At 41.8% G+C, this 12,534-nt stretch overlaps 1 protein-coding gene across 1 annotated transcript in view; it reads left to right on the plus strand.

Annotated features, from left to right (window-relative positions):
• CPOX (coproporphyrinogen oxidase) overlaps positions 1-12,534 on the plus strand; it is a 62,173-nt gene that overhangs the window by 21,336 nt on the left and 28,303 nt on the right. The window contains exons 3-4 of the mRNA XM_069204909.1: positions 5,329-5,439; positions 6,790-6,931. Coding sequence (XP_069061010.1) covers positions 5,329-5,439; positions 6,790-6,931 — 253 coding nt within the window. The remainder of the gene's footprint in view (positions 1-5,328; positions 5,440-6,789; positions 6,932-12,534) is intronic.

A 12,534-nucleotide genomic window follows, 5' to 3' on the forward strand; every position in this document is an offset into this window, starting at 1 on the left:
AGGAGAACAATTTTATCTATCAAAGTAAAAGATAAATAACATTTCTGGCCTTCTTTATTTAGGAGAAGTGTGTTATGTACATAGTGCTTTGAAGAATTTCAAAACGCAAAGCAAAACATGTTGAATTCTGGCATCAAATTCTATAGTTCTATTTAGTGCAAACAATATATGTGTGGATATAGTTGGATTTGTGTGCTAGTTTTGTGCTTCATGCAGTGATCGATGTGTATGTAACCTGGCAGAAATGGGTCTGAATAGTAGGAAAGGCGTCTCAACATTTGATCCTAAAAATTATGAAATCGGTATCTGGGAGATGATGGAAATTTGCTATTTTAGAGCTAAAATGACAACATCCTCTATAGCAACTGATGCATAAAACTCAAGTTTTAATACATTTGTTTTATTAAAAAAAAAAAAAACGATTAGACTGATGGATACAGTACAGAGACCACAACAGCCATACATGGTAGTCCAGTGGGCTTATGTATCCACTTCAGGAATTCGTGTTTAATGCCACAGTCATATTTTCAAATCCTGGTTGTACCGCTTAGCCTTTCATCCCTCTGAGGACGACAAAATGAGTAACATTGACTTGGGAAACAACGTCTGTTTTTTCTCAATAGTGCCAACAGGCGTACTCGGCGTGAATGAACACCCGACAAAAATGCCTGTCATGTCTTTGTTTATACATAAAAATAACAGTACTTAAAGAGAAGCTTTCTCCACAAAATGTGGTATGTCCCCCTGCACTGTATTAGGTCCTTGGTGTTTTAACATCGTCTCCATTGGGCGGACACTCTGTTGCTCTGCATATGAATTATTATTATTAATTTTTTTTACACAAAAGCTGATAATTAAATGTCTGTTCTCACCCGCTCTACTACACCCCATCATTATGCGCTCTGGCACATGCCTAGCCTTGCTTTCATCATCTTGTCCAAACCTCACTCAAAATATGCAATATAATTTAAACTCCAAAAAATATAGTTTGGGAACTAAACCTAAAATGTTGATGCAAAGCAGGCATTACTGAAAGTAAAGGAAATAAACAGTGCCTCAGTTATTTAAATAGGAAAGGCTTGGTTGATTAAAGTTCATTCCAAAGCCTAAGGTCCTGAAAATGAAATGACCAGCACCCAACTGCAAGCTTTATTTATTTTGGGAATCTGAAAAAGAGAATTACCAGAGGATCTGGGTGGCCTTTGTGGATAGTAGTGCATTAGACCGTTATCAGAGTCCGATGGTGTTTTATTGTAGCAGATTTTAGGAGTAGGAGTAAAGTAGAAGGATTAAACCTGATGATTTGGTCCAAGGACAATCAGTGAAGCTTGTGCCTTACAGTTGTCACATGTTCATACTTTGTTTAGTTTACAGACAAGTTTTGCTTACAGATATTGGATATTTTGGAGCCTAGAAGTCTGAGGTTCTGGTAAGCGTAAATTCAGGTAAATAAGGTATCCAACCTAGCTATAACTCACGAGCATACTACTGTATGGCAGGAAAAACGCACAAGTAATAGTAACATTTTCCTATGTGCATTCAGTAACATTGTCGAAGGTCGCAGCAAGGTAGAGCAAGATGATGGCTGATGTTTCTCCTCAGTCTAGGATGATTCTAATGTAACTGGTGGCTGTGATGAGTGCTGTTTCGGTGCTGTGGTTCTTCATGAATCTTTATTCAGTGTTGTCCAGAATTTGGGGAAGTTTGAGGTGGTTTGTGAGTTGCTTGTTGGTGGCCTTAGCAATCACTTTGGCTGGATACGGAAGTGGGGAGATGGGTCGGACATTGCTTAGTTAATTTGGGTCAGTTGTAGGCTACTTGAGGGAGTTGTTATCTGCAAGTTTCTACTCATCTGGGAAGGTGGTGGACATGATGGAGGTGTTAATGATGTGGGTCAGGATGGTGCTGATTGGAGATGTTTCCTAGCTTGTAGATGTGGTGGGGGCATGGTTACCTTGGGGCCCCTAAGTGGATTGTCTGCATGACTGCCACTGTGTTGTTTCTGGTGTGGTTTCCCTTCACTTTTTGCCCTCTGACCTCCTACTTTTCTGACTCATTTTTGACGGCTGTGAGAATTAAGGGTACTTAACAACTGCTGACCAGTGCTAAAGTGCAGGTGCCCCCGTACGCTAAACATGGTAAAATTGTCTTCTCCACAGTTGGTGTAGAAAGCTGGTCTGGCATGTAGGGGGCACCTCCAGTGCTCGCACCTTATACCAGGTCCAGGCAGCCCCTATTAGTGAGACAGTGTCTAGGAGGCCAAGACTCTCTACTGGTAGCTGTGGTGAGCAGCCAAGACTTATGTAGGAGGAGGTTAAAGCACTTGCAATACCACAGTAGCCACAAAGTAACATATCTCACATGAAAGGAACCACACAGTGTTGCACAAATAAAGGTACTTTATTACAGTAACACTGATCTGTATTACTTATATGCAGTCCCCCAGCTGGATGTAAGTACACACTATATATAGACAATAAGTATTAAGAATTAGCATAGAGAAACAACAGGCATTGGCAAGAAATAGCAGAACATAGGGGGGGCTAAACCACATACTAAAATAGTGGAATGCGAAATGAAGTCCCCCCACCCAAGGGTGTGGAATAGTTAGAAGGGAGCTGGAAGAACTTTGGACCCCCAAAGGAGAGTACCTAGATGACACCCAGGGGCCTGGAGAGAAGAGGTAAGTTACCTGGTCTTCCCAAAGACTAACAAGGGGACTTGGAAAAGGAAGATTGCAAGAACAGTACCAGCCCACTGGAACCCAGTGGTGGATTCTGGAAGAGAAGGACCTGCAAAAGAAGAGGACAGAGTCCAGTCCACCCAGGAGTGGCCAGGTGGGGCAGAAGCCACTGGTCACCCTTCTGTGGGTGAAGATCTGGGTCGACAGTGGAAGATGAAGATCAGCTGTGGAGCCCAGGAGCTGCAGATAAGTCCCTGAAGTTGTGCAGAAGTGGTCCCACACCAGTCACCGGGTCGCAGGCTGGTCAGTAGACAGGAGGACCACCAATAAGCCTTGGCAAGTGCAAAGCTGGACAGGGGAGGATTTGCAGAGCAGAAGAGGACCAACAAGGCCCAGGGGACTCGAACCTTGGAGGAGAGTCTGGGCTCACCCTCAGCAGTCAGAAGAGACAGCAGAAGCAATTGTAACCCCCCAACCCCCCACAGGCAACCCTTTGCCAGCAGGCACAGTAAGTTTCAGTGAGGCCCACTAAGCACACCTTGAGAGGAGTCAAATGTCCCTGGAGAAGCAGAGAGGAGACTGTCCTTGGAAGAATAAAGTGCTCAAGACTGGGGCTACTTGGTGCCTGAAGATCCCTTGGAGCAGGAGTCAACAATCTCTGGTTGCTGCAAGAGACCATACACAAAAATTGAATGCTCCCACTTTACTCCATTTCTAGGTTTGCTCAATCGATAATGCAAGGGGTTTTCCAGCCCTTGATAATTTTGGCAAATTGACAATTCTGTCCAAAACTCTGCTCTGAAAACTGTTTCTGTACCAGTGCTATCAACGCAGACTTTCACGAGCACTTAACAAAAATGTACACAATTGCATTGTACTCCCTATTAAAGTACTACACCAAATAGGACTTGGAAGGAAGGTCGGGCACAATATAGATCATAATGGCTCAGTCAAGCTGAGTTAAATACAGTTGAGAGTTGCCAAGTTTTCAGTTTCTGCGGCCTTTTCCCATTTGTAATATGATTAGGTGTGATATTTCCGTTTCATATTTGAGACTTTGCCTGACAGTTAAAGCAACAAAACATAAGCAAGACACCATGCTGTCTTTTCCTGATATGCGTAAAGTTGTGCCTTGTTAGAATCGCCTTGTGTTAGTTCCTGTTGAACTACATGTCGGAAGTACCTTACCTACATTTCTACTTGCTCAAATGCCTTTAAAGGAATTTGCCTGCCTCCATTCATCCATTTCTGCAGCTATAAAGGCATATCCAAATTTCAGTTTATTGACCCCCATAAACCCTGGCATGCCATTTTGATTGTTAAAAACCCTTTAAGCTAAAAAGAGGGGGTTTAAATGCAAATACTTAGTTTGTAACTGGGCACAGTGTCCAGTGTCTGAGCTTCTTTTCTGAAGGTCAACAATCCTATGTTGTCATTATGGGTCTGTTCACCCTTCCCTTTAACTTCTGGCTTGTCCCGTCAAAAAGGCTCCTACTTTATAAATGGAAGGCCAACACAACTACGTAATGATGTTAATTTGAGAATTTGACCCTTTTGTGGTTTTTCTGCAGACAGTTTTAAATGTTTTTCACAAACAGCATTGCAACTAACACTCAGACATATGTTTAGCATGGGTTTTGAGTCTGCCCCTTGCTTATGATTGGATGACTTTCTTGACTATTTCAGTTTCCTGCTCTTGATTCAGTGGCTTTCCTCCTTATTCTTGTGCTTGTCCTGTCTGTGTAGAGTTTAGGTTTCTCTCTGCTTTTTTGATTGGTTTATGTGTATCCTTCCACTGCTAGCATCAAGTATTTTTCTTCCTGTTTTTTCTGTGCCGTTAAAGATGTATCATACTGAGTGCTACCAACTTGTTTCACTTTCTATCTCCATCTCTCTCTCTCTCTCTGATTCCTTTCCACTCTCCTCCGTCTCCGTCTCTATCTCCATACACTAGCAGCCATTCCTGTCCATCACCCACTCCCCGATACCCAGTGTCTTGAGACCGCTCGCTCCCTCTTCCCTGACATAGATCACTGCTTTGGCTTGGTCTCTCTCTTCCATCCCCTGTCTCTCCATACCCACTGCCCTTGCCTGTAGAATTGTCAGCATTGGCAAAGCAAAAAACAGAACATTATTCTCTTTACTTTCAAGATGGGCTTCAAGTCATGGATTACACAAGAGAACTCTAAAAATTCTGAGGAAGCCTTAGTCTATACCTCCGAACTCTGGAACTACCTCCATTCCCAACCTGGCTTTCTGGCTGCTACCATCCATGAAAAAAGAAATGACTAGTCCAAGGGGCTGCAGTCAGTGCACCAAAATGCTGCAGCTCTGCTCCGAAACTATACTATTGACTTTAAATCTGTATTGCAACAACCTGCGTGATACGGACATTTGCACATAACAGATTATTCTCCAATGTGAATTGCTTCTTTTCCACACACCTACCTACCACACCAGAAACGCATGTCAACTGTTGCTATCCATTTGCTGATCATAGTGTTCAATTGCTGTTCAGTGCAAGTCTCTGTCTCTATGAATACCAACATTTTTTAAAATTGTATTAGCTTGTCCTCTGGCATTTGTTTTTATTAATTTAAAGAACACCTTATTTATGTGGCTTTTTGTCCTTTTTTCTTTTATAGGTAAATTGCCTTTTTGTGCCATGGGAGTGAGCTCGGTTATCCATCCTAAGAATCCTCACATTCCAACAATCCACTTCAACTACAGATACTTCGAAATTGAGGACACTGAGGGTAAGGAAGACAACTTTATGGGGAGGGAGACAAGAGTCAATTTTGAAGTACAAGCCAAAAATGTATCATAGGTCGCAGGGTTGCCAGAATTTGACATGTGACATAAATTCTGAGAACTTTAGATGCTTCAGACAGGGGTCAGTCGCTGGTATTGCATTGTACTGTAGCATTTCTATGTAACATTCCATACCCTTTGCTGATGCTTAAAATCGCTATCTAAGTGTGCGGACAGGTACAACCAAATCTAACGGAGCATAGATTTAGAAGGGTATAGGTTGCAGTTTCAGCTGAAGTGTAGAGTTTTCATGTGCGTGCTATCCCAAAAGAGTATGCTCCTAACATATACAGCATATTCAGACTGTCAGTTTTTAAGCCGTTGTTGGTGACCTGAGTACCAGGGAGTTTGACAACCTTAATTCTTTATGAGAGTGAGTTACATGGTTTGCATGGCAGTTCAAGAAATGGGTTTCCACAAAGAACCATATATGAAGTCCATCTTCTCGAGGCACTGTTAAACCTCAGTAAATCACTTTAAGGAGTCCTCTCAGGCATGATTAGAATCCAACTTCTGGAGTGGCTGTAAAAACGCCAGTAAACTATCTGGAGTCAACCCAGGAGTGGCAGAGGAGCAGCACATGGCAGGTAGTGATTACTGACTATTAGACAAATATCCATTGGATCCACCCCAGAGCGAATGAGAAGAGGCACATGGAATGCACCGGTTAGAGGCAGGCACATAAATGTGCATAACCCACTTGTGTGTTTACATGTGTTTTTAAACATCCCATCATTTTAAATATTTATAATAATAGTGATGACCTAGTGACACATGCTGCATGCATGGCACCCACACTAGTGGATTTGCCACCTAATGCCAACTCCATCAGTTAATTGTTTATTCCGGATACATTGGAAAGTTAACTCTAATAGTATATGAATACATACTTTTATAACTCAAATTATGAGTTTGTTCAAATGCATGCTGCATTGACGCAGACAAAAGAAGGTATAACTAGTTATTTCATTGATTATCTTATGATTTATAAGTACCTCATAGAAAATATGCAGGTTCAAGAAGCACATTTCTGATTTGCTGGTCAGAGTGCCGGGGATCCCTTGTTTTGCTTGTTTAGAATTTTGGCATGTATATCTGCCAAGTAAGTTTTCCTTACTAGCAATTTTTGTGACTAATTTCTTGAATCGTTTTTTGTGCTTGATATGGTGAAACAAATATACATGTTCTTGTTCTGTCAAAGATCTGTTAATGAGAGACAAGGAATGCGATACTGACTGGCTCTTAACTGTATATATATCTACATTTTATGATTTCACTCACGATTGCCTCCACAGGTAACAAGCAGTGGTGGTTTGGTGGTGGAACGGATCTCACTCCAACCTACTTAAACGAAGAAGATGCTGTTCATTTCCATAAAACTTTAAAGGAAGCTTGTGATAAACATGGGCCTGAACTGTATTTCAAGTTTAAAAAATGGTGGGTATATACAGTGCAAATTATTAAGTACAACATATTTTAGGTTTTGTCTTTCAGCAATATTCAGATTGAATTGCAGGCCCAGTCCACTATGAAAAATGTATTTTTGTAACATTTATTAATGTCATCAGTTAAAATGAAATGGTTTTGAATTTAAATGTTCTTTCGTAGTTTAATTCTGATTGGATGTTATGAATGTTCTGCCTATAGAGATAATGGATTGTGATACATTGCAATATCAGCTACGATTATATTCTTCTGAATTCAAAAGTAGGGTCTTTGAAAAGGTACAGTGTACAAGAGTCTATCTGAAAAAGTATTATGCTCTAATCGTGTAATCTCCATTTAACACCCACCCTACATTGTTCATTTGTACTCAGTGCTTAATTTGTTTAAAGGAATGTGAAGAGGCCTAAACCCACAATCAGCACGGTGGGATGCCAGGTTTGCCTAATCTAAGGTTGCCTAGTCTTGATTCCACCTTGTGCCTCTTTCTTCCACCAACCTTTACTTAGGGGGTTATTCTAACTTTGGAGGAGTGTTAATCCGTCCCAAAAGTGACGGTAAAGTGACGGATATACCACCAGCCGTATTACGAGTTCCATAGGATATAATGGACTCGTAAAACGGCTGGTGGTAAATCCGTCACTTTTCCGTCACTTTTGGGACGGATTAACACCTCCTCCAAAGTTAGAATAACCCCCTTAGTCTCTTTATCTCAATCTTGAAGTTTCTGTTTCGACCTTCCTTTCACTTTGTGTCTGTTTTCTGTCTTAATCGACTTCCTTTCTCCCTTTCCTGCCTTCTCTCACTTGCTGCATGTCTAAATCCGATGAAAAATAAGCCTTTATCTCTAGAAACTGGGGCCATATTGTTAAGCAGTTCTGCTAGAAGGGCCTTCAGATCAGCACATTCAAATATGGTAGATTAGCCAGACCGTCGCCCTCGATTTCAGAGGCGAAGCTAAAGCGAAATGGAGGAATTAAATAATCATGGTGCTTCGCTTGTTTGACAGTTTTCTTAACTAGCACCCTGGGTTTAACTAAATTTTGTGTTCTCTCACTCGTCTTTAATTATACGTGTGTTAAAACCTTTGGAGGGGTAAAAGGTGGCGTAGAAGGTTAAGGATCTCCGCGAGGAGAAATCCAAACCAAATAAGGACACTGTAACCAGAAGCCGTCCTAAAAAGTGTTTAAGCACAAGTCTCTTTGGGGCTAATAGCAAGGGAGGATATTGCAGGCAGCTCCTGCGACCTGCTTAAGGGCAGCACCCTGGGCGTGGGCCCAGCTCGCACGTGCAAAGGCCGGCCCTGCTTGCAGCAGAAGGTCCTGGGCAGCTGGGGGAAGAAAAGAGTGGCTAGAAAAATATTGATTAAGTAAGAGTACGAATTCAGGTTTCACTAAGTAGCCCTAGATTGTAATCAGTATGTTTTGGTGTATGTTTTGGCTGAGTACTACTGATGCTTTGAGGTAATGGAGCTGGGGGGTGGCTGGAATGCGATTTAATTGTGAGAGGCTACGGAGGACTACATTTTCAATTCCGTACGTTTTATTTGTGCTTTATACTATAGATTAATATTTTTTAACTCGACAACGCTTAAAACGGGGGTTTGGACTTTTCTTCAAAGCCCCACGTTGCCTTGAAGACGTCCCTTGGCAAGTAAGGCATAAACGAACTAATAACGTTTGCCACCATAGTCGCAAAAAGAGGAAAACATGTTCTTTCTAGATAAGGGGAGACGTTTAGTAAATTATCTTTCTACTTCAAAGGTAATGCTGACGTCCGGAGATGCGTCTTCGTGGCGCTGCCCCCTGTGCCGTTTATCTCATAGATGTCACGTTCCCTGTCGACTAATATGCCCTTTCTTTCATTGGTAAGATTGGATTGGCTGCTCTCCCGCCCATTTGTCTGAATTTGAGAGATAACGAGGGTGGCGTAATTCAAAGAGCAGCCCATGGCGCTAGGGCAAGTCCGGGTATGCTCTTATCGAGCGCAGACAGTGGGACACACCAGTAACCTGAAACGAGTTCCGTGTCTCCTGCCGGGACATTTTTTTAAGTCTGCATTGTCATTTTGAGTTTTTTTGCAGAAATCTTTAGGAAATTAACATCTCATTTGGAAAGGGTTCGCAGAGATAGAGGTAAAAACCGTCAATTGGAAGTCTTATTAAACCACACCCAGTGTGTTTGGTGACTATAAATATTTTTAGGGTCACATTTCAATGCCATTCGTGATGTATCAGATCTTTTGCAAATCAGTTTCCTTTTTTTTTTTCACCACGGAGACCGTACCTGTCAGTACTGTGTTTTAAAACGCATCTGTACCACGTTTGTTCAACGCATCCCTTGCCTCTTGAAGCCCACCCTCCACAATGATGTTTATGTCATGATACTGGCACCAGCCAAAACCCAAAGGAGAATTGGGCTCAGTGATTCGAAGGAGTACCCGTAACTACATTTTCTCTCGAAATGCGTTTGAGGCAACAAACTGGAAAAAAGTGGGCCCCGTTTTGCTTTATGCATTTAGAGCCGTTCTTGCCATGACGTTTTTTGTTTTTAGACACTATTTTCAAACTGTTTGTTCCCAGAATGTACTGCAACTTTTATTTTTATATTGTACAGTGTAGGTAGTGACTGGGAGGGGCGTAGCTTCAGGGGACTGTTTGGGGTGTTACTCCCCTTCATAAAATGTATTTGCTGACAAATAGTTGGGTACAGGTGCTTTCAGTCGGGTATTGTGAGATGTCATTCGAATTTCAGCAGGTATTTGTACATACACACAGACAAAAACGCGAACACATTCTCTCACCTTCTGCCCTTAAAGTCCTTAAAAATATTGGTTATTTTACAAAATATTGTGTTATTAGGGTCGAGCCTGCGTTGCATGCGTATCGCTTGCGAGACACTTTAGGAATTAGAAAAGGGCCCGGAGCCCCGTCCACGTCACGTCAGTATCTTTCATTGGTTCATGGGCTTGCCTGTTAAAATCTGCTTGCTTTCATTAGTGGAAGGCACTCATACGTCATACCTTTTCCGGTAGTTAGCCCTCCTCGAGCTCAGCGACCAAGTATAGAAAACATGTGAGGCTCGCTGTTTCCTGTCAGGTTTGTGGACTACTTTTTCTCTGTTTTCGCAGCGTGATTTCGCTTGTCTGTTTTGTTGATGATTTATGTGCGATATATATTTGTAGGACAGCTTTATTTTGTTAGCTACCAATGCAGTTTCCATAGGATAGTGTAGCGTATTCACGGTCTACGTGCAGTATTAGTGCCCTTTACTTAATGGTCACCGCAAAAGACAGACTATGACTCTTTGGGTTGTCGTGCATGGTGAGTGTTTCGATTTGGCTTTCCTACTATTGTAGCCCTCATGGCAAAGGGCAGAGTGCCTACAGGCACAGCAGTCTGTCTAAAACCAACTTCCATGGAGCACACTGGCCCTCCTGGTGATGCCTCACAAGGAAAAAAAGGGAACCACACTCAGTGCGGGGAGATTTGGGATGGCAGCGAGTCACATGCGGGTTACGGGTGGTATTGGCAGCTGAGAAGCCAACCCGTCCCTGCAAAGAATAGTGGCAATGGCCACGAGCGAAGGAAAACTCTTATCTCTGTGCACTAGAGTGAATGAAGGCAGCCAGGACCACAACTTCCAAAGGGTAATTGCGGCAATAGAATACTCGAGTTTGCTAAAGGAGGGTACCTCTGAGTTGCAGCTATAAGACAAAAGGCCAAAGAATGCAGCCTCTGTGGAGCAGCTGGTCCTCTTAATGGCGGTCATGACCTCAATAAGAGGGGTGTGATTATGTCATTTGCTAAGCTATGAGTGGAGCATGGAATGTAGCATATAAGGGAATTATTCGATTTATAGTGTATCTGGACAGGAATGGCACAGATAAAAGTTTATTCTTTAGGGTTCAGCGCGCAAGCGCTCTTGCCTGCTGTAATCTCTGTGGGCTTTTAACCACCCCCACGTCACACCCCTCACTTGGTTCCTGGGCTTGCCTTTTAAAGTTTGCTTGATTTAATTTGTAAAAGGCATGCATATGTCATGCCTTTTCTGGTGTTTAGCCTTCCTCGAGCACACAGACCAACTACTGAATACATACGAGGCTCTTTGTTTTCCGCATGGTTTCTGGACTACTTTTTAGGTTGAGCATAGCACCTCCATGGCTATCGCCCCTGTTACATGGATAATTGCACATTTGCCGAACTTTGACTGTGAGCTAACTTCTTTTTACTTTTGTGTCTCTCTTTGCGCAAACGCAATTTGAATCGGCACGCTTATATCAGTTGTTTTACTTTTTATTTTCAGTCTGTGTGGCAAGAAAGTTCCAGTTCGAAATTTACAACGCTAATAGCTCTAACTCGAGCAAATGCTTGCATTATCGTTTTCGTGCTGTAATACAAACCTGCAGACATCTGATAAAATCTGCTTAATTAACTGCTGCTACCGGCCCCCCATACCCAGTCGATCTTCAGCTTTTACCATTTACTTGTTTGTTTGACTTTTATGGCTGGATGGCACCGAGTGCAACAGGCGAGAACAAACTTTGCTTTAATCTGTTACTTGAAAATGTACATTTCACTTTGTAGGCAAAAATTGCAAGTCGTTTTTTTCCTCCATGCAGATCAGTGTGCAAAATGTGATTCCTTTAGACCTTGTGTAGTCGCCACTATTTTTTGTAAATCTTCGTGTTCAAGTATGAGTCACCATTGATTTGTCACCATTCACAATGGCGTTATTCATATGAAATAGACATGTTTGTCTTGCTTTAACAAGATGTCATTTTATAGCCAATTATGAGTCGCAGTGGAGTTAACATCCTAGCTTGTGCTTATTTTAATTCTGCTATTTTAAGTACTGAGCTTCAAAACAAGACTATCATATAAACATAAATAACTATTATTTTCTGCCCTCTTCTATGGAACAGGGGAGTCCCTGGTTGCAGCTAGTGTTACCAGTGATGAGATAGGGAGACAGTGTATGCATGCGATTGACGTGGTAGATGGGCTGAGGTATTAGGGTTTATATTTGGTCATGTTTTTGTTCTTATTGGCACCATGTCTATTCGTGTTCAGCTGTAAGCATGTTAATATACTGTATACCTACATTAACAGTTAGTCTGAAAACTTAATCTGAGGAGTACTGTGAAAAAACACAAAATAATAATATAACAAAATATAATAAACAATACAATATTTTCATTTGTTTGCTGCAGATAGAGGAAGACGGTAAATGGAAGTGCTTTAGTTATATGCAAGACCACTAGAATTATTTGGCAGAGAGGAGGACCACATTATGCAACATGGTTGACCAATTTTTGTGGCAAGAAAAGTCCACTTATGCATTTTTCCTTTTGTGTGTCACTCACGCTCATGGCAGCTATGGTGCTTTGAATTTACCAGATTATGTCAACTATTTTCCTTTTTCCTTTTCATTTAACGTGGAAAGAAAAGTCAAGTTAGGAATTTCAACTCTAATAGCTTCTACTCGAGCAAAAGCGAGACCCATTGCATTGCAAATGCTTGTTTCTTTTTATGCCTACCAATCCGCATTTCTCTCCCTTTTTACTGCCGTTTAAGCCCCTCTCATACACCCTGCTTG

The sequence above is a fragment of the Pleurodeles waltl genome, chromosome 8 (genome assembly GCF_031143425.1).
Source record: "Pleurodeles waltl isolate 20211129_DDA chromosome 8, aPleWal1.hap1.20221129, whole genome shotgun sequence".
NCBI classification, from domain to species: Eukaryota; Metazoa; Chordata; class Amphibia; order Caudata; family Salamandridae; genus Pleurodeles; species Pleurodeles waltl.